A 20,301-nucleotide genomic window follows, 5' to 3' on the forward strand; every position below is an offset into this window, starting at 1 on the left:
GAGGTGGGTTCAGCTGTGGAAGCTGGGGTGGGGCCGGCCTGGGGAAGAGGGCGGACTAAGTAAAGGCAAGCCTCGCCCGTCCTTCAAATGCCTGAGGAGCTCCGTGCTCTCCACATTGGTCCGGAGAGCCGAGCTCCATCTAGTACGGGTAGGCCGGGGGTGGGGGTGGGATGGAGGGAGGGGAGGCAATTAGCGTTCACAGGGAGGCATGTCCATCGGGACGATAGAGGCGGTCTCAAGAGGGAGTGAGCTCTCTGACCCCGGAGAGGATCGGGCACTGGACACCTGCCAGCCAGGAATACCTGAGGGGCTCCCTTCGGTGAAAACAGCATGGAGGCTCCTGAATCCAGGGCCTGGGCTGCGCAGCCTGCTCCGGTGCCCCACACAGCCGCCCAGAGGGGAGGACCGGTTCGCCTGGGTCTCCGGAACCGCAAGAGACTTTTTCCTAACCTGCCTGCAGTGGCCAGCAGCATCAGCTGGGAAGCAGGCTCAGTTCTGCAGGTCATGTGAATTGTTTGCAATCATATATTTCATGCACTTCGACATCTTAAATGACATTTAAAGGAGGATATAAGGTTTTATGTTTGAAAAGGCACCTGGGTTTATGAAGACTGAGATATTCCTCATCTCAGTCTCGGGCAGCCCTGACCTTGCACCAGGTGGGTTTCACCCAGGTACGCCGACCACTTCTCCCCGTGGATCCTCCACAGACACTCCAAAGGCAGTGCGGTCCCACTCTAACTCATCGACCGGCACTTTCCTGGGACGCCCCATCCAGTGAATAGCCTTCCACCTCTCTGCGGACATCGAATCGACTCCCAAAGCATGGCTTTCCTACACCATTAACATGGTGACAGTCTGCCCACTGGTCACCCAGTCCCACTACTATCTGATCTGAATCAGCACCCCCAAACTGTTCCCTCCTTTCCTTCACTCAAGAAGGTGACTCTGTAGAAGGTGGCCTGGTCCCAACTCTGAGGGTGGAATCTGATCCATCGAACCCAAACTGTGTGGCTTTACTGGGTGGGCACAGGACTTAGGTTGGATGAGTCAGGGTGAAGGAAAGGACTTTTATTTCGCACTTGGGTAAAAGAATTCCCCACCCTCCTCCTCCCTCTCTCCTCCCTTGATCGTTGGACCTCAGAAGGAAGAATGCAGGCATCTACCCCTGAAACATGCCAGCCCACTTAGCAGCCCTCTGGAGTCGGCAGTTTAACTCCATGTTATGGTTGAGCAAACTGAAGTGCGCAGAGGTTAGGTGATTACTTCGGGTCATGCAGAAGTGATAGGACAAGGGTCAGAGCAAAGGTCTTTCAGTCTACAAAGCCGTGTCCTTCCCAAGAGGTCAGAATGCCCGTGGAATGCCAGGCTTTGGCAAAGTATTTAATCCTTGGCACATTTACACTGTGTACCAAGAAAGTATTATCCAATCACCCAAACACCCACTCATCCATTCATCCTTATACTTGCCCCCCCCCACACATCTATCTGTCTCCTACCCAAATGGCCAGCCAGCTGTCCACCTATCCGTTATCCATCCATATAATCACTGTATTGGCTACCCATTCAAATATCCACGCAGCCATCCTTCCATTTGTCTATTCATGCAAAATTTATCCATCTAAATATCCAGCCAGCTGACCATCCTTCTATTCATCCAATCACCTATTATTCACCCATTGATTTATCCAGCCAAACATCCACCCATATAACTAAACATGCATCCACCATCGAAACATTCAGCCAGACACCGGTCCTATTCATCTAAACATTCATCCATCCAAACCTCCACTCATTCATCCATCCATCCACATAGCTAACCACCTATCCATCAACTCATTGATCCAAACACCCATCTATCCAAACACACACATCCAAACCCCTACCCACTCATCTATCCAGTCAAAAAGTCACTCATCCATCCAAACACTATTCATCTACCCATCAATTCCTTCCAACATCACCCATCTAAACTGCATATAAAATATATACAATAAAATGTTCTTAAAGAATAAAAAGAAAAATATAGGGGTTGAAGAATAAAATAAAGCTGGTGAAAGTATGCAGAAATACATTCAGTAATTCCAGCACAATTTCAAAAGGCAGGCCACAGATAAGGCTCTGAGCTTCCTAGAAGCCAAAGCAAAGAAAGAAACACAATCAGTTTCAGAGTCCCCACATCCATCAAGTGCACTACGACCAGCTATTTTAATGGTGTTAAACCTGAGAAAAATGTTTCTTCCCCTGATGACAATACTCATACACCCCGCGCTGCCTGGCATAGTTCCAGTGTTTGCCGGTTGTCTGGGTGTCATTATTAACAGCATACTTTCACTATCAAAATGACAAGCTATTTGATCACCATACTCATAGGGCATAATAAAGAGATCGCTGAGAAGTCAGTAAAACAACGCTAGCCTGTTCCTTCCCTTGACTCCCCACAGTGGAGGCCACAGTCGATACGCTCACAAATGAGCCCCGCCCCCCTTATTTTCTGTGTGCCTTGCATTTTTCTTTTTTAAGATCATGTGAGCCTCCTCCTTGAATTCATATGAGATAAACACACAAACAAATCAACTGCACAAGGTCTCTGCCAAAGCAAGTGGGCTTATTACTGTGATAAACATCCACGGCCGCCAGCCCTGGAGGAGGCCCTGAGACCTCCCAGGTGCTCTCAGGTTCAGACCAGGTTGTGAGAACCGTTAGAGCCAGGCAATGAGGAAGAAGATAGGGTGGGAGAGGATGAAGTAAGAGAGGGGGCAGAGTCAAGCTCTCTGGGTGTTTATTCTTTTTTTTAAAATCCTCATCTGAGGATATTTTCCATTGACTTTTAGGGAAACTGGAAGGGAGGTGGCGGGGAGAGAAAGAAACATCATGTGAGAGAGACACATGGATTGGTTGCCTCCCACACGGCTTGGGGTTGGAGCCTGCAACCGAGGTACAGGCCCTTGACTGGGACTTGAACCCGGCACCCTTTGGTCTGTGGGCCGATGCTCTAACCCAGCTGTGGGCAAACTACAGCCCGCGGGCCGGATACGGCCCGTTTGAAATGAATAAAACTAAAAAAAAAAAAAAAAGACCGTACCCTTGTATGTAATGATGTTTACTTTGAATTTATATTAGTTCACACAAACACTCCATCCATGCTTTTGTTCCGGCCCTCCGGTCCAGTTTAAGAACCCATTGTGGCCCTCGAGTCAAAAAGTTTGCCCACCCCTGCTCTAACCACTGAGCAACCGGCTAGGGCTGGATGTTTATTCCTAATGGACTGTTGTGGGTTGAATAGTGTCACCCCCAAAAAGATGTGTTGATGTCCTAACCTCTGCTATCAGTGAATGTGACCTGATTTGGAAATGGAATCTTCGTGGATGTAATTAAGAGATCATATTGGAGTCGGGTGGGCCCTAATCCAATGACTGGTGTCCTTGTAAGAGGAGGGAAATTTGGGTACAGACACAGAGAGGAGGTTGGGACAGGGGAGGACGCCGTGGGAAATCACACAGACACACAGGGAAGAGGGCCATGTGACAACCGAGGCAGAGACGGGAGTGGGGAAGCCGCGTGGGAAGCCGGTGTGAGCGCGGCCCCGTTTTCCTGATGCAGAGACTGAGACACAGTGTGGCTGAGGCCCTCGCCTCCAGCCCCGAGCCGGCGGCTGTGCTCAGGTGCAGGGGGACACTTGGTGGAGCCCCGCCCTCGGGGTGCAGGGGCTGCATGCTTCTTAAAAATGCTCCAGGGCTCCAGAGAGCTGCTAAGGTGGGAGGAGATGCCGCTCACTGTCCTCGAGGTGAGGGCCGGTGACAGGGATGGTCCTACAAGGGAAGGCGGGAGGACACACCGTCTGAACTGACGTGTGCGGAGGGCAGGAGTCCCACAGACCGCCCGGGCGTCCCTGCCCTCTCTCCAGCTGGGATTTTTTTTTTTTTAAATGAAAATGCAATTCCCAACAGAAAACATCTCCCGGCATTCAGCAGAGCAGAGGAAAGCAGCGGGAGAGGCTCGCGGGGGATTGTAGGCCACAGGGTCCCGTGTTTCCTGGACTGAACCCGCAGCGTGTGTGAGCCCACAGCTGCGTCATGTGCCAGCAACTCAGTGAGGTGAGTTCGGTTTTCTCCATTTAATTCAAAATTAATTCTCGCTGCCCACTGACTCCGTGGTGCCTAGGTTCTAAAAGATTCTATGCAGTGAGTCAGCGCCGTGTCCTTTTATTTTAATACTACTTCAGGGCATTCGCCTAAAAATCAGGACTGACTGCAGAGGTTCTCAAAATAAGGATTTTTTAAAAAATTGAAGTCTAGTTGGTATACGATCTTAAACGTTAGCTTCCGGTGTGCGACACAGTGACTTAACATTTATATATGTTACCATGTGACAAGGAGGCTTTTTAGAGCACCTGCCCTCCCCTCCCAGATCATTACTGCGAATGTCTTCTCATTTCCCCTAGAAATTGGCATTTTTCTCGACATTCCTTGCAAGCGCTCTAACAAAGACGCCTCCGCTGGCTGGGCAGCGCGTCTCCGCCTTTGTCTGGGGGCTCCAGGAAAACCATGGCTCCTTGGATCAGGCCCCCTCTCCGGGAGAGATGGATGGCGTAGGAAGTTGAGTCCTTATTGGTGAATGAATCTTAATCTGGTTTGCTGGCTAATTATGCTCGAGGGAAGGTAGTTTGGCAGAGCCGCGGAGCAGGAAGGATTAGGCCTCCCCCCTCGCTCCGGCGGCACAGGGTTAAGCTCTGGGTCTGTAATGACTGAGTAATGAGACCCGCTCTCTGCGGACCCCGGGCATCCATCGATCAGGCTCCCCTTCTGCCGAGACAGTGCCAGAAGTGGGCCCGGCAGTTAATTATGGGAAAGGTCAAAGGTCACACAAAACCAACACAAATCTATACACTTCTCCATTCCTAACGGCACACAGTGACCATGGCTCAGCCAGGGGGCGGGAAGGCCTCCCTCTCCGGCCTGTGATCCAAGATAACCATGGGCTGGGGCCGCTTGCTGACCTCCCCAGGGGCCCTCGCACTCGGGGCCGCTACACGCCTGCTCACGCTGTCCCCTCTGCCTGCGCTCCTCCCCTTCACGGACACCCACACACTTTACAGGCCGAGCCCCAGCACCACCTCCTCCCTGAAGCTTTTGCTGATCCCCTGGCAGATGCAACTCTGCTCCACCCTCTGGGCCCCCTCCCCCCCCACCCCCAACAGACACTGTTATTCCTCTCGCTTGCTGTGTGCATTTCCGGAGGCCGTGGGCCCCTCGGCAGGAGCCGTGTCCTGTTCGGTCTGAGCCTCGGAAGCACAGAGTGCACTCCGCCGCGGTCTGCTCCACACGGAAGGAGCGGCCGGGCACCTTGCTGGAGGCCTCAGCTCACTGACTCCAGCCAGGGAGGCAGCCCTCACGCACCACCCCCGGAGAAGAGACCCTAGCGTCTCTCTTACAACAGGGAAACCGAGGCTCAGAGATGTCATCTGCCCCGCCCAAGGTCACATGGCTAATGCCAGGTCACCCAGCTTCAAAGTTAATGCCATTTCGGGCACCAAGGACTGCCCGTAGGATTCCGTTTGTGTGAAGTCTCCAGAAACAGCAAGTCTATCGAGACAGAAAGTAGCCCAGCAGTTTCCTGGGCTGGGGGTTGGGGGCTGGAGAGTGATGCTAAGGGGTGCAGGAGTGCTTTTGGGGGTAAGGAAAAGGCTCTAAAACTGATGAACACACAACTGTCAGTTCCTAAAAGGCACTGACTTTGAATGGGTGAAGTGAATGGTATGTGAGTGATCTCAGTAAAGCTGTTCACAAAGTTACTGCTGTTGGTTTCTTGTCCGCGGTGCTGGCTGGGTCCCTGGGGGCTCTGCCTGGGTGCCGGGAAACCACACAGACGCTCACTCTGAACTGACCTCAGATGCCACCTGCCCAGTGTGAGCTTGTGCTGGGCCCTGTGGCCCCCAAGCACCAGGTGGGACTTGCCTACCAAACCCAGAGGGCCAGTTCATGACCCCCCCCCCCCCCCCGACAGCCGGCCCTCCTCTGGGGGCTGTTCTCAGGCTCCGGCGTCAGGCCTGCTGGACACCGAAGCAGCCCGGCCACGGGGGAGCCGGCCGGTGGAGTGCTTGAGATGGAAGTGGGGAGGGGCCGGGGGCCTGGCAGCCAGAGTCCAGCCCTCTCTGCCCCTTCAGTAACAGCCATGGCGTTCTCCCATCCCCTTAGCGGAAGGCGGGGGCGAGGCCTGGGCCCCCAAACTGCAGGCCAACCTCTGTGAACTCGAAGGAGAGCGATCAGACATGTGAAGTCGCCGGCCTTGGAAGAGGTGCGCGAGATGCCCGATGACCCCTGGGCTGCGGAAGGGGCGCCCGAGTCCAGCTTGGACCAGAGGCCCTATGCTGCCAGCAGGTCAGGGGCTGACAGCAACTTGAACCTCAGCCTCCGGCTCAGGCTTCTTCCCTCACCGCCGGCCGTGCAGCGTGACTTCCTTCTCCAGACCCCCCGGCGTCTCTTGCCAACAACAGGAGCAGCAATAACAATGGCATCATCTAACGCAGTGGTTCCCAACCTTCCTAATGCCGCGACCCTTTGATACAGTTCCTCATGTTGTGGTGACCCCCAATTTCATTGTTACAAATTAAACATAATTAAAGCATAGTGATTCATCACAAAAACAATCTGTAATTATATATGTGTTTTCCGATGGTCTTAGGCAACCCCTGTGAAAGGGTCGTTCGACCCCCAAAGGGGTCGCGACCCACAGGTTGAGAACCGCTGATCTAATGGCAAGTGGCTCAGCCCTCACTGCAGCCCAAGCAGCAGGGCCCAGCTTCCCTCGACTCAGAGAAAGAAGCGGAGGCTCGGAGAGCTGAGCTGCCTGGCCCCAGGTCACCCAGCCAGTAAGTGGCAGAGCCGGTGCCGGAGCCCAGGCCGCTGCTGCAGGCCCCACCCTCCCTACCCTGACGGCTGTCCCGTCCCCCCGAGCATACCCCCCGAGACCCCTGGGCAATTCTCCCATCTCACTGACCCAGGGGCAGGGCCCAGGGCGCTCGCGAGGACCATACCGCCTCCCTGCCTCCTTCCCTCCTGTGCCAACACCTTCCCGGGGTGGCCCCTCGCCCTCAGCCAGACGCTGCCAGAGGCACTGCCAGCCTGGAGGGAGAGACTGACCCCGGCACGGATCAACACATCTCATGTGAGGACAGCCTCGCCCACCAGTGCACGGCCAGGCCTAGTCTGCCTGCGCGGCTGCCTGTGGGAGGGACAGGCGGCTAACAGTCCAGCTGGAGCCCACCTGCCACCCCAGAGACGGCCAGCCTTGGGCACCACCGGACAAGGAGCACCCTGAAGAAGAAGCTGCCCTGCACAGGGGTCCTCAGGGGTCTGGGTGTCCTGGCCCGAGCCCTGAATTTTGCCATCAGCACGCTGAGGCCCAGAGGTCCGCAGACCTGCTCATGGTCCCACAGAGCTGGCAGCCGTCTCCACAGAACCACACCGGCTCTCTGCCTGGGACACAGGCCGGGGGGCCCAGCCAAGACACGCGGCTCCTGAGGGGTGCATGGACAGCCAGGGCGTGATCAGCCTGGCGGCCAGCAGACCAGGCCAAGGTCCAGGCTGGCCGCTGGGCTTGACTCCCATGGCCGCAGCCCCGGCCCATCTGGAGGACCCCGAGCACACCCCCTGAGACCCCTGACCTTGCCCACACACCACCCTCGGGCTCGCTTTGCCTCAGGCCTTTGGGGAAGGCCGTCATCCATTTCAGTAGCATTCAAAGGCCAACAGCCGCCGTTTATTTTCTTAGAAATAATGGTTTTTTTTCTGGTTAGCATTCCTCAGATGAAAAAACAAATACAGCCACTGTAAGAAGACGCGGCCAAGAGGAGGCAGAGGGCCCGGAGGAAGGGGCAGCCAGGGGCCTGCGCCAGCCTGGGGAGCTGGAGAGATGGGGTGGGGAGGGGGCCGAGACCCCTCCAACTCCTGGAGAAATGGGGATTTAGAGAAAAGAGCTTAACACGCAGGCACTGCCTCCATCACACTCTCACACTGCCTCCTCCACCCTCGGCTCAAATGTGTGTCTGGGGGCAGGTGCCTCTGCTGCCCTGGATCGCAGGGCCCGGGGCTCCGGAAGCTGAAGCCACTTGGATACACTGAGTCTGCAAAGCCCAAAGCAGGCCTCTGCATCCTCGCTGCAGCACCTCCCTGGGCCGCCAGAGCTGGAAGGGACAGCGGGCACCTCCCTGGGCCACCAGAGCTGGAAGGGACAGCGGGCACCTCCCTGGGCTGCCAGAGCTGGAAGGGACGGTGGACGCCTCCCTCCCTGGGCCGCCAGAGCTGGAAGGGACGGCGGGCACCTCCCTCCCTGGGCCGCCAGAGCTGGAAGGGATGGCGGGCACCTCCCTCCCTGGGCCGCCAGATCTGGAAGGGACAGCTGGCACCTCCCTCCCTGGGCCGCCAGAGCTGGAAGGGACGGCGGGCACCTTCCTCCCTGGGCCGCCAGAGCTGGAAGGGACAGCTGGCACCTCCCTCCCTGGGCCGCCAGAGCTGGAAGGGACAGCGGGCACCTCCCTGGGCCTCCAGAGCTGGAAGGGACAGCGGGCACCTCCCTGGGCCGCCAGAGCTGAAAGGGATGGTGGGCACCTCCCTGGGCCGCCAGAGCTGGAAGGGATGGTGGGCACCTCCCTGGGCCGCCAGAGCTGGAAGGGATGGTGGGCACCTCCCTGGGCCGCCAGAGCTGAAAGGGATGGTGGGCACCTCCCTGGGCCGCCAGAGCTGGAAGGGACAGTAGGCGCCTCCCTGGGCCACCAGAGCTGGAAGGGACAGCGGGCACCTCCCTCCCTGGGCCACCAGAGCTGGAAGGGACAGCGGGCACCTCCCTCCCTGGGCCGCCAGAGCTGGAAGGGACGGTGGGCCCCGCTGAGGGCCCGCTCGCTCTGCTCTATTAACTTAGTCTGATGACACCTCTGCAGGGAGCCCTCCTAACGCCCTCGTCCTCTAGCACAGGTACTCTTTTTACTTCACCCCCACAGAGTCTGCTTTGCATTCCCCCCCACCCCCTGCGCTCTCCACACCGTTAGGATCCCGTCTTTCCCACCAACCAGTGAGGTCAGGGAAGCGTGTCTTGGCCTCAGCACCACGCTTGGCACAGAGTAGGTGCTCAGTGAATAGTCTCAGCACTACACTGAATCTGGACCAGCGACACATTTTACAGATGGGCAAACTGAAGCTCAAGAAGGTGAACTTGCCTCCAAGCTTAAATGCCCGTAGTATGAGCTTTCTATTTTTTTCTTCTAAAAACAGATGCAGGCTCCAAGAGGCCTAAACTCTGTGTAGAGCCGGGACCACTGCAGTCACCACCTAATTGCTAGCTGACAGCAACTTGGAATTTTCAGTCCCATCTGATTTCTTCCTGCCCGCTGGTCCGCAGACCTGGAGCCTTTCATCTCTGGCCAGGAGGCACATGTTAGCGCCCATAATTGCACGTTTTAAGACTTACCTCCTGTGGCCTTTCCTGGCCTCCCCCAAAGCAGAATTTTATCTGAACTTTCAGTAAAGTGGACAATAACGATGATGAAAACGATTTAATAAGGTCATAGACATTGTTCCCGAAGAGGGCCGATTGGTTTTAAGGTGTGTTTTTGGTGTTTTTCCTGATGTGAGACTAAATGCATCACTGGGTGTGTTCCTAGGAGTTTTGTTAAAACACTTAACAGCACGGCCTGTAATCTACCCAACTTCAGGACTGACAAGGAGGCCCCGGGGACAGACAAGCCAGGAAGCGACTATTTACACTCATGGCACACATGCTAATTTTGTGATCGCCAGTGTAATTTTTTTCCTTTTCACAAAAAAGGGGGAAAATAATAATACATTTGATATACTGTGGCCAAAACAAAAATTTATTTCCCCCAAGGGTTTTAATTACAGCATTTTGGAGAAGGCCCGAGTTGGAACTTGCAAGAGGAATGAACCACTTGAGTGAATGGTCTAAAAGTTCAGTGCACATCGAAGGGGCGCCGTGAGGAAGAGGCGCCGCGCAGAAGGGACGCTGTGCGCCGCAGGTTCAGGCGAAACAGCGATTACCCAGAGGGTCTTTGTTATTTAAACAACAAGCCATGTGAGGGCATTTGCTCCTCGTTTGGGGCCTGGTCCTGATTATAAACGAGAGCTTTTAATTAAGATTAGCAAGACCCAATTCAGGCTATAATTTGGTCCTTTTCCTCAGCAAATGTCTATGAAACAAAGCAGTTAAGGTTAAATGAGTTGAGTATTTAAAGGGGATGAAATGCCCCCTTCTCACCCTGGCCTGCCCCTCTTCACCCCTGCCTGTCCCTCGGTACAGAGAGCACAAACAGGCCCAACTAATTCAGACCAGGACAGGGCTGGCCCTGGCAGCTCTCTGAAGGCCTCTGCATAAGGGAGCTGGTGAGCTGGGGATGCACAGGCCTAGCTAAATGAAAGATTGGGCGAACAGAATATGAAAAGGCCCTGGGGTAGGAAGGAGCTGGCAAGTTTGAGCTAGAAAGATGGCAGCGATGCTGGGGTGTGGTTAGGGAGAGAAGGCTGGAGCATGACAGCAGCGCAAAATTGCCAGCTGAGTGCTGGGCAAGCCCGAGGGATGCCACCTCCTAGTTATGCGATGGGTGATGCGCTTTGAGACCATCGCATTCACAGGGCCTGGCTCCGATGGGCTGGCGGCCGCAAGGGGGTGGTGGTGGGCATAGGAAAGGGTTTCCTTCCCCAGCCCCCTCCAGGACTCCGTAGCTAGGAACTGTCCACTTTATTCACACAGGCTGGTGGGCCTGGTCCTCTGCTGAGATCCCATGCTGACCAGGGTTGGAATCCAGGTTCTGCTGCTTCTCAGTCTGGAGACTGGGCTAGAGACTGACCTCCCAATTTCCCCAGCCTAACTCTGCTACAGGTCTACACCAATGTCCTTGAACTAGTCCCTCCCGCTCTCAGGCCTCACTTTCCTCACCCGTGAAACCTTTAGAGTTTGGGAGGCAATGGTTCTGGGCCCAGGCTTAAGTTAAGTCACATAGGTCATCGCAACGCAGTGTAACAGGAGGTCTGAAGGAGGGTGCCCACAGGTGACAAACAGCTCACCTGTCTGGGGCAGCAGGGAAGGCTTCCTGGAAGAGGTGACCATTGGGATCCAGCCTCCCAACCTTCCACTCAACAGATGCCTGTCATGCCCTGTGCCAGGCCTGGTGCTGGATTCTAGGGATTGGAGGTGAATAGGCCACAGATCCTGCCCTTGAGGGGCCCACATTCCAGGAGGACACACAGGGAAACATAAATGTAGAGTGACCAGGCCAAAGTGGAGGTGTGAATGGGTCTGGGAGGTGTGAATGGGTCTGGGGAGGTGTGAATGGGTCTGGGAGGTGTGAATGGGTCTGGGGAGGTGTGAATGGGTCTGGGAGATGTGAATGGGTCTGGGAGGTGTGAATGGGCCTGGGAGGTGTGAATGGGTCTGGTGTGGTTATCTGTAAAACACAAGGGCTGCCCTGGATACCTATTCATGTTCCTTCCAACTCTGCACATCCACGGATTTACCTCGAGCTACTGCAAATGCTGTCAGGATGCGCACCATCAGGAAGACACTGATTCATCCTCAGCCTTGCTCACAGCCGTGCCCACCAGTCTGCGGCACCTCAGTCGGAATAAGCAGGCCTCCTGCCAAGCTGCCTGCACGGGGCCCACACCGCTCCCCGGACCCAAGCGGCCGCACGGAGAGGCTCAGTGATCCCCGCACACCACAGGCCGCACGGCACGGCGAGATGGCCTGGAAGGTGTGCTCAGCGGCCGTCCCGGAACAGGGCGGGCTGCCTCAGGCGCTGGGTGTGCGAAAGGGAGGGTCACAACCAGCAGAAGTTGCCAGGTTGACACAGTTAAGGGTTTAAGAGGCGCAGTCAGCCCCACACAGGGCTTCCCTGACGCTGGGTCCATTTCCCGTGAAGGACTAGGGAGACCGTGGGAGCCACGTGCTCCGGGCATGTCTGCAGAGGATCCGTCCTGTGTGCTCATCACAATAAGTAGCGCCGCCTGCCAGATCTCAGGACGGTCCTCATTTCCCCCGGTCTCCACGCCAGCCTCTGCCCGCCCCACACCAGCTCAGGACCTGCAGACAGAGATCCCGGGAGGGAAACGGCTTCCCCGAAGTGGGAGTGCTGCCTGGAGGGGGCAATGGACTGGGATGTCTGCTGCAGGACAGGGCAGCGTATGCTTCTGGCCCGGAAGGAGGTTTAAGTGGAACAAAGGAAAGCCGTCTGTCATTTGTCATTTTATTGTACGTTCTCGGTAGACGGTGATCTGTGAACGGCACACATGTCCGTATGTCTCTATGGGGATATGAGTATATGCATATGGTTTATCTGAATCATCAATGAACCAGAACATCACGTTTCCCAGCCATTTTAGAACCTGGGAATTGCTGGAAAAAGACAAAGCCACACCCATTTTCATATGCTGAACAACAGTATGATCATCAGCTTGATCATGGTATCATCATCATCACCACCACCACCACCGTTACCATCATCAGCATTCTCTTCATCTTCAACATCACTATCATCATCATCATCATCATCTTCAGCTCCTCACTGTCATCAGCATCACTATCATCATCATCTTCAGCTCCTCACTGTCATCAGCATCACTATCATCATCATCATCAGCTCCTCACTGTCATCAGCATCACTATCATCATCATCATCAACATCTTCATCCTCCTCATTATCATCATCATCATCAACATTCTCATCCTCCTTTTCATCCTCCTCACTGTCATCAGCACTATCATCACCATCATCCTTATCTTCATCCTCCTCACTGTCATCAATATCACTATCATCACATCATCATCTTTATCCTCCTCATTACCATCATCTTCATCCTCATTATCATCATCTTCATCCTCCTGTCATCAACATCACTATCATCACATCATCATCTTCATCGTCCTCATTATTATCATCATCATCAATATCCTCATCCTTATCTTCATCTCCTCACTGTCATCACCATCCTCATCATCTTCATCCTCCTCCTCCTCAACATCCTCCTCCTCACCATCACCATCACTGTCATTATCAATGTCATCCTCATTAACATATCCATCCCATCAGCACCATCACCAGCACCTCAGTAACAGCAGCTGAAGTGTTTATAGTGTGTCCTATGTGCCAGGTTATGCTCAGATCCTCTATATGCATTAACGCATGCAGTCCTTACACTATCTCCATGAAGTCACCACTGTTATTATCTCTAGTTTACAGACTTACAGAGGTTAAATAGCTTGTGCCTGCTTTAACCACCACCTGTGGTGGGGGTATTTTGGGCCCATCTAACCAAAGGAGAAACGGAGGCTCAGGAGGGAAATGACTACCTAAACCTTCACACCAGAGGTGGGTGGCAGCCCAGAGCGAGCCTTCATGGACCCAGCACCCACACTTCCCATAGGCCCTCGCATCTCTCGGGGCATCTTACATGTGGCTCCTCTAATGTGAACTCCAGTCTGGACAAAAGAGCCAACCGAGACTACATGTATCCTGCACCTGCTAGTGCAGGCCTGCCCCTGAGCTGGAACGTGGGGACAGGCCCGAGACTCTCTGCAACTGAGGAGCTCACTGTGAGCCGAGGCCGACCTCAGTGTGGTGGCCCCAACACCGAGCCCATGGCGGACCCTCCAGAAATGAGCTCAGAGTTCAGTGGGGGAGCAAGACACATAGTTACAATCCAGAGTCAGAAGTGCCATGATGGCAGGTAGCAGGGAGCTGAGTAGGTACTATAGCAGCTGTGTGTGTGTGTGTGTGTGTGTGTGTGTAGTGGAGGCATCAGCGAGGGCTTCCTGGAGGAGGCAAATCTAAAACATGATGAGAAATTAGCCAGAACACAAAGGGTGGAAAAGGCGCTCCAGGCGAGGGAAGGCCTGGCCTGTGTGTGTGGCCAGGACACGTGTTATATGGTACTTCAGGAAGTGAGGGGCAGAGGCCGGAGCCAGGCCGGAGAAAGGGAGGCCCCTGGCAATTCCTGGCACACAGTCACAGCATCCTCCTCTCTCACCTTCACACAGAGGATGTCGGCGCATCGAGCCAGCAAGTGTGACCCCATCCAGGCTCAAGCTGAAGCTGGACTCTGGGGAAGTCAGGGAAACAGGGAGGCGAGCAAGCATGGGCCTCCTGGCAGGGCTGGCAGGAAGGGACCTAGGACCTGAGCTGGAGGAGGACAAGCTGAGTGAGTGGCTGGAACCGGCAGAGATGGGGTCACCCTCGGCTCTCCCTTGCCAGAGCGCTGGGCCTGCAGTGGGGAGCAGAGGGTCAGAAAACGGCGACACAGAGCCACACACGTGCCACTTGGAAACACCGAGCTAACTAACCTCCAGGCTCTGCCACCAGGCTTCTGGCTGACGTCCGCTCTATCTGCCTGGGGCCTGGCCTCCTGCCAGAGGTCTGTGGGCAGCGCCAGCTCCCCCCTCAGGCTCCTGGGCACCAAGCAAGGCCAGGATGCGGCCAAACCAGGCACGACCCAGGCCATGTCATCTGGCCAGCACTCAGCCTTAAGTAGATGCCCAGCGAATGAGAAGGATAAACAGTATCGGCGTCCCCAGAAGGCATAGCTGCTCTGCAAAACTCCAGCTCCTGTGCAGTGTGTCCAGAAGCGTATGTGCCGCGCTCCTAACACAAACCTCATGTGGAGACAGTGGGGCCGGGCTCAGCGAGGAGAAAACGAGGTGCCAGAGACCCGGGTGTGAGCACCGGCCATGCCGCTGAGAGCACGGGGCCTGCGGCGATGCCTCTCCTCTCGGAGCCTCAGGTTTCCTCATCCACGAAATGGGGACAGACAGGGAAGACTGGGAGCAGAGCTTCTCATCCAGGGGTGCACGCCAGTCACGTGCTGTTTCTGGCCCTGCCCCAGGCCTGTAGTCAGAAAACCCCCCAGACCCTCCTAGACACACCTCCCCAAGTTCCATCCGGCCCGAGAGACTGGCCCCAAAGATGGCGAGCCCGCTCTTTTCTCTCTGCCTGCCAGGGGGCGGTTTCCAGTGCCGGACATCAAACCAGCACCCAGGGGCAGGGAAGGAAGGCTGGACAGGCAGACAGCACATCACCCGCCCCTGGGCTGGCTCAGGTGTGGCCAGCTACCAGCAGGTCCTTTGGAAGCTTCAGGCCACATAGGGTGATTTCAGAGACCTTGGGTGTTACCTCAGGCCTTTACCCCACACACATCCAGTCCAGGATAGACGGGCAAAGATATCATTTAATACTTCATCTCGATTTCTTAAAAACAAAACAAACACCCCAAAGTTTCAAACCCAGGGAGAGCCAGGCACCCCATGACTCCCGATTCCACCCCCGGGGGAGCCCCCAGGTGGCGGCTGCAGGCCGGAAGGGCTGGCTGGGCTCACCTTCGCACTTCCTGCCTTCCCCCTTGAAGCCTGGCTTGCAGAGGCATCTGTAGGACTTGGGCGTGTTCTGGCAGATGGCATCGATGTGGCACTCGTCCGTGCCCTCCGAGCACTCGTCCACGTCGACGTCCCCTGTTGGGGGAGGGGAGACAGTGGTGAGGGGTGGCCCTGTTGGGGGAGGGGAGACAGTGGTGAGGGGTGGCCCTGTTGGGGGAGGGGAGACAGTGGTGAGGGGTGGCCGGGAGGCAGGCGGGACAGCGGAGCAGGGAGCGCCTCCTGCCTCCGGCCCCACAGTGATCACTGGACTAACAGTAACAGCTGTGCCATGACCTAGTGCAGCGGTTCTCAACCTGTGAGCTGCAAACAATGAAAATACATCCTGCATATCAGGTATTTACATGACGATTCATAACAGTAGCAACATGACAGTTATGAAGTAGCAACGAAAATAATTTTATGGTTGGGGGTCACCACAACATGAGGAGCTGTATTAAAGGGCCGTGGCATGCCCAGCGAATGAGAAGGATTGGGGTTGGGTGGGAACCGCTGCTAGTGTGACAAGTGGCCTCTGGGCACATGTCTGGGGCTGCTGGTTCTCACTCGCTTTCACACCCAGCCATCGGGTCCCTCTATTCCCACTAACAAGATGGGAAAATCGAGGCTCAGGAGTGCAGCGAGGAGAAGCCCCTCTCTGCCTTATTCCCTCCACAAGCATGGCTCCAACCCACTCCACTCTCTTTATTACAGGATGTAGAGCCCTCGAAAGAATTTAACTCCATCCCCATTGGGTTACAGATGGGGAAACTGAGGCTAGCTTGGAGCCATGAGCAGAGGCCAAGCTAGGAGACCCAGGCAGGTGATGGGGACATGGGACCCCACCCAACCCCGAGGCTGGGAAACAGGCCTCTCCGGGGGCTTCCACCTCCCAGCCTGGAGCGCCCCGCAGTGACCGGCCCTCGGCGGGCTCACCGGCCATCCATGGTCCCCACCTCCCTGCCCTCTCTCCTCTCCACCTCAGAAATCTCCGTCCAAACCTGGTTCTCATATCCCAACTTCCAAAGTCAAGTTCAGTCTAGGTGGTGAGGGCTCCTGATACTCCCCACCTCCCACCTCAACACACACATCTTCAGTCTGGAACAGCTCCCAGGCAGAGTAATACAAAATAGATTTGTGCATCTGTGTGTACACTGTAACACACACACACACACACACACACACACACATACACACACTCACACTCACACATACACACACACTCTCACATACACTCACACACACATACACATACATACACACACACTCACACTCACATACACACACATACACACTCACACTCACTATCACACACCACACACTCACATACACTCACACACTCTCACACACACACTCACCCACACACACATTCTCTCTCACACACACACACTCACACACACACACACACACACACCCCTTAGGCAGGAAGAGGACCTTGGGGGCACAGGAGAGCAGAGCCAGGAGAACCTCAGCTATAAGGCAGGTTACAGATGAGGAAATTGAGGCCCGGGCGGGGGTGGGGGTGGTTGTAGGTCAGTGGCTCCTTAGGGGCAGAGGCTGAAGGTCAGGTCCAGAGCTTGTCTGTCTGTCGTGTTACCTCCATCTAGCTATGAATGTCATACAGATGCAGGCAGACAGACAGAGGGACGGACCCAGAAGGGCAGTACAAGGAACTCTGCAGCCACAGTCCACCAGGGGCAATCCCGCCTCTCTTCATGCCTCCGGCCTCCCCCTGCGCTGTTGGGTCCTCAGAGAAAGCCCCCTCGAATGACTCCGCTGGCTGGCACCAGGCTTCCTCGGGGCTCAGGGGGGTTCGGGGGGGGGGCTCTCTAGGAAACCACTGCTGCTTTCCTCCTCTGCCCTAATCCTAAGGCTCCAGCCTGCCCCCAAAGGAAGAAGCATCAGGAGAAACACAGTCACTTCCCTGCACACTCGCACACACACATGCACACGTGCACACACACACGTACACAGACCCATGCACGCACATGCACGCGTGTGCACACAGCAGGTGGCATCACTTTTCAGGGTGGTTGGAACTGCTCAGGTCAGCAGCTTGTTCTCTGCATCTGCCCTAAGGAAGGGGGACAGAGGCAGGAGGCCTGAGCCAGCCCTCGGTGTCCAGGGCCCCGCAGGAACACCGGCCAGCTGGACACCCCCTCTGGGGAAGTGATGACAGAGGGACCCCCACGCAGTGGTGCCACAGCCTCAAAGGCAGGAAGCCAGAGGCCGGACAGGGCCACTGCAGCCACTTCTGAGACAGGACCAGCGGGGGAAGCAGGCCACGGGCCCTGCGCTCCCTGCTCCCTAAGGGCCAGTGCACAGGAATGAGGGGGGCTGTCTGGCGCTCTGGAGCCCTTGCACCTCTAACCCCCGTGCGGAGGCCAGCGTCCTCCTGAGGATGGGAGGGGATGGCTGTTAGCCAAAGGGGCACCCTCAGGCGGGGGCTGGGGAGAGGGCAGGTGAGTTTCAGGAGCGGGAGAGCAGCCACAGGCCATTTGTCCCAGGGGTGCTCGGCCATGCTCCCCGTCCTGGGCTGGGGCTCCCTCCACAGGCAGCCCAGCCTTCCCATCGCAGGCTCTGACTTTGGTGTGTTCCCTGCACAAGGCTTCCATGGGGTGGAGCTGGGGGTGGAGACAGACATAGAGGAGAGACAGAGAGGCAGGCAGAGGCTCATACAGGAACAGCCAAACGGGATTTTAGGACCTCAAAGCTCAGGAGAGACACCCCCAGATAAGTGGGGGTGTGGGCGGCAGGACCCAGCTTCCTGGGGGGCAGGGAGCATGTGAAAAGCGGCTCAGCTGCAACTGGGGAATGACTGAAATGGCCTGGCACCCTCACTCAGGGCGACTCCCGTGGCCAAACGCAGATCTCAGGGAGCCCAGTGTGGCAGCCGGTGTGTGTGTGTGTGTGTGTGTGTGTGTGTGTGTGTGTGTGTACATGCGCGCATGCCCGGAAAAAGCCCAGGAGAGCACCAGGGGCAGGCAGGACCCACCCCGACCTCCCCACACCAGGGAGAGGAAGGGAGGAGCTGTGGGAGGGGAGACCCTGCCGTCAGCTTTGTGGGGGAGTCCCTCCCAGACACCAGGAGAGTGGGAGGGGCAGGGCCCTATGAAATCCTGGGGAGCCCCCTCCTCTCCCCTGCTGCCTGCCTGACCCAAGCTGGGGTCGGGTTACTGGGGCGCCAGTAACTCCTTCCTCAGTGTCTCCTGCTTCCTGCCCTCCTGCACCTCCCGGCCCACCCGGCCCATGTCTGCTATCCGCTCCGTGTCCTCCATCTCCTCCCCTCAGTGTCCGTCTGTCTGTCCTCCCTCCTGCCCGACTGTCCTCTGCCTAGCGCGTTCCAGCCATCTCCATCCTTCTCCCCTCTCTGCCTTCCTGCCCCTTGGTCCGTCCGTCCCTCAGTCTCTCTCTTTGATCGTTTCCTTCCCGCCGCGGGTGTGCCTCCCCCTCCCCCTCCCTCCCCCTCCCCTCCCTCCCGTCGCGGTCCTCCGTGCCTCCTTCTGTCCCTTCATCTGCCACCCTCCCTTCTCTCTACGTCCGTCCTTCTCCCTGGGCCACCCCCTCGCAGTCTCCCCTCTAACCCTGGGGGAGCGTCCGTCCGGTTCCGGGGTCCCCACTCTCCGCTCTCCGTCCGCGCGGGGCGGGGGGCCCTCGGCCCGCGGCCTCGCTTTCTTTCTTCCTCCCCGCCCTCGCCCTCCTCCTCCCCCGGGACCTCAGTCCACCGCCCCAGCTGCGGGCCCGCCGCTCCGGTAGCCCCGGGCCACCCGGGCCGCGGGGACGGGGCGCCCCGCGCGGGTCCCAGAAGTTACTTTGCAAAGAGTCAGGGGCGGACAAGGAACCGTGCGGGCTTCGGCGCTCCCGACTGCGCGGGGCAGGGGACCCGCCCGGGACCCGCCGCCGCCGCCCCGCGCCTGCCGCCCCCCCGTGGGGCTTACCTGGGAGCCCGCTGCCCGCCGCCAGCTGCCCACGCGCGCCCAGGGCGAGCAGCACGCACAAGTGCCAGCGCACGGCCGCCGCGCCCATGCTCGCTGCGGGCCGGGCCGGGCCGGGTGCGGGCGAGCCGGGCGCGGGGATCCCGACTGGCCGCTCGGCGAGCGCTCCCGCTGCTGGCTCCGCGGCCACCGCTCGGGCTCGCTTCCTCCAGCCGGCGCGGCTGACGAGCTGACAGCCGCGCGTTCATTGGCCCGCGGTGCTTGGGGGCGGGACGCCGCGCGCGGCCGGCCAATGGGCGCCGGTCGTCGGGCCGCGGGGGGAGGGGCGGGGGCGGGGGCGGGGGCAGGGGGGAGGACCGGACCACCCAGCCCCTCCCGGCGGGCGGCAGGTGGGGGGTAGGGGCCCGGGGGGCTCGCGCGGCCGCGGGGTGCGCGGTCTCATCCAGGCGGCGGCTTACACGGACGCTGCCCCCTCCGCCTGCCCGCTCCTCCCCCTACACCCCGGTCATCTAGGGTGACCCCCCTTCTAGGGGCAGCACCCCGCCTCCCCACCCCCCCGCCCCCTGCGCACACACACTGGGATGAGGCGGGGGCCCGCCCCCGGTCCTCGGAGGTTTAGAAAGGCCCGGCACCCGTTCCCAGAGAAAGAAACGCCAGTGCTCACAGCACCGCACGTTCACCCTTCCACTACTGTTTATTGAACACCTACTACGTGCTAAGCGCTGGCAAGGCAGCGGCGAAATAGCCAGACAGGAGCACATCGTGAAGAACGGTTGGAAATGTACGTTCAAGACAAACGAACTGTTTCCTACTCCGCAAAGGACAGTGGCCCACGGGCGTGCTTGTCACGGGACAATCGCAGAACCCACGCCTGGAAGGGGTGCGGGAAGGCTCCGCGTGGGGCAATGGCACTTTGCGGTGCGTCCTGGCCGCGCGGCCTTCGTGGCTGCGCCTGCAG

At 57.4% G+C, this 20,301-nt stretch overlaps 1 protein-coding gene across 2 annotated transcripts in view; it reads right to left on the reverse strand.

Moving 5' to 3' along the window:
- SCUBE1 (signal peptide, CUB domain and EGF like domain containing 1) overlaps nucleotides 1-19,449 on the reverse strand; it is a gene marked incomplete at its 5' end in the record, with an annotated part of 98,070 nt that extends 78,621 nt beyond the window's left edge. Inside the window, 2 exons of one of the 2 annotated variants that reach the window (XM_081084951.1) lie at nucleotides 15,376-15,507; nucleotides 19,347-19,449. In XM_081084951.1, coding sequence (XP_080941077.1) covers nucleotides 15,376-15,507; nucleotides 19,347-19,434 — 220 coding nt within the window. The remainder of the gene's footprint in view (nucleotides 1-15,375; nucleotides 15,508-19,346) is intronic. The other variant, XM_081084952.1, reaches the window with a different exon arrangement.
- Nucleotides 19,450-20,301: the final 852 nt, after the last annotated feature.

Source organism: Myotis nattereri (genome assembly GCF_964212035.1).
Source record: "Myotis nattereri genome assembly, chromosome: 2".
NCBI lineage: Eukaryota > Metazoa > Chordata > Mammalia > Chiroptera > Vespertilionidae > Myotis > Myotis nattereri.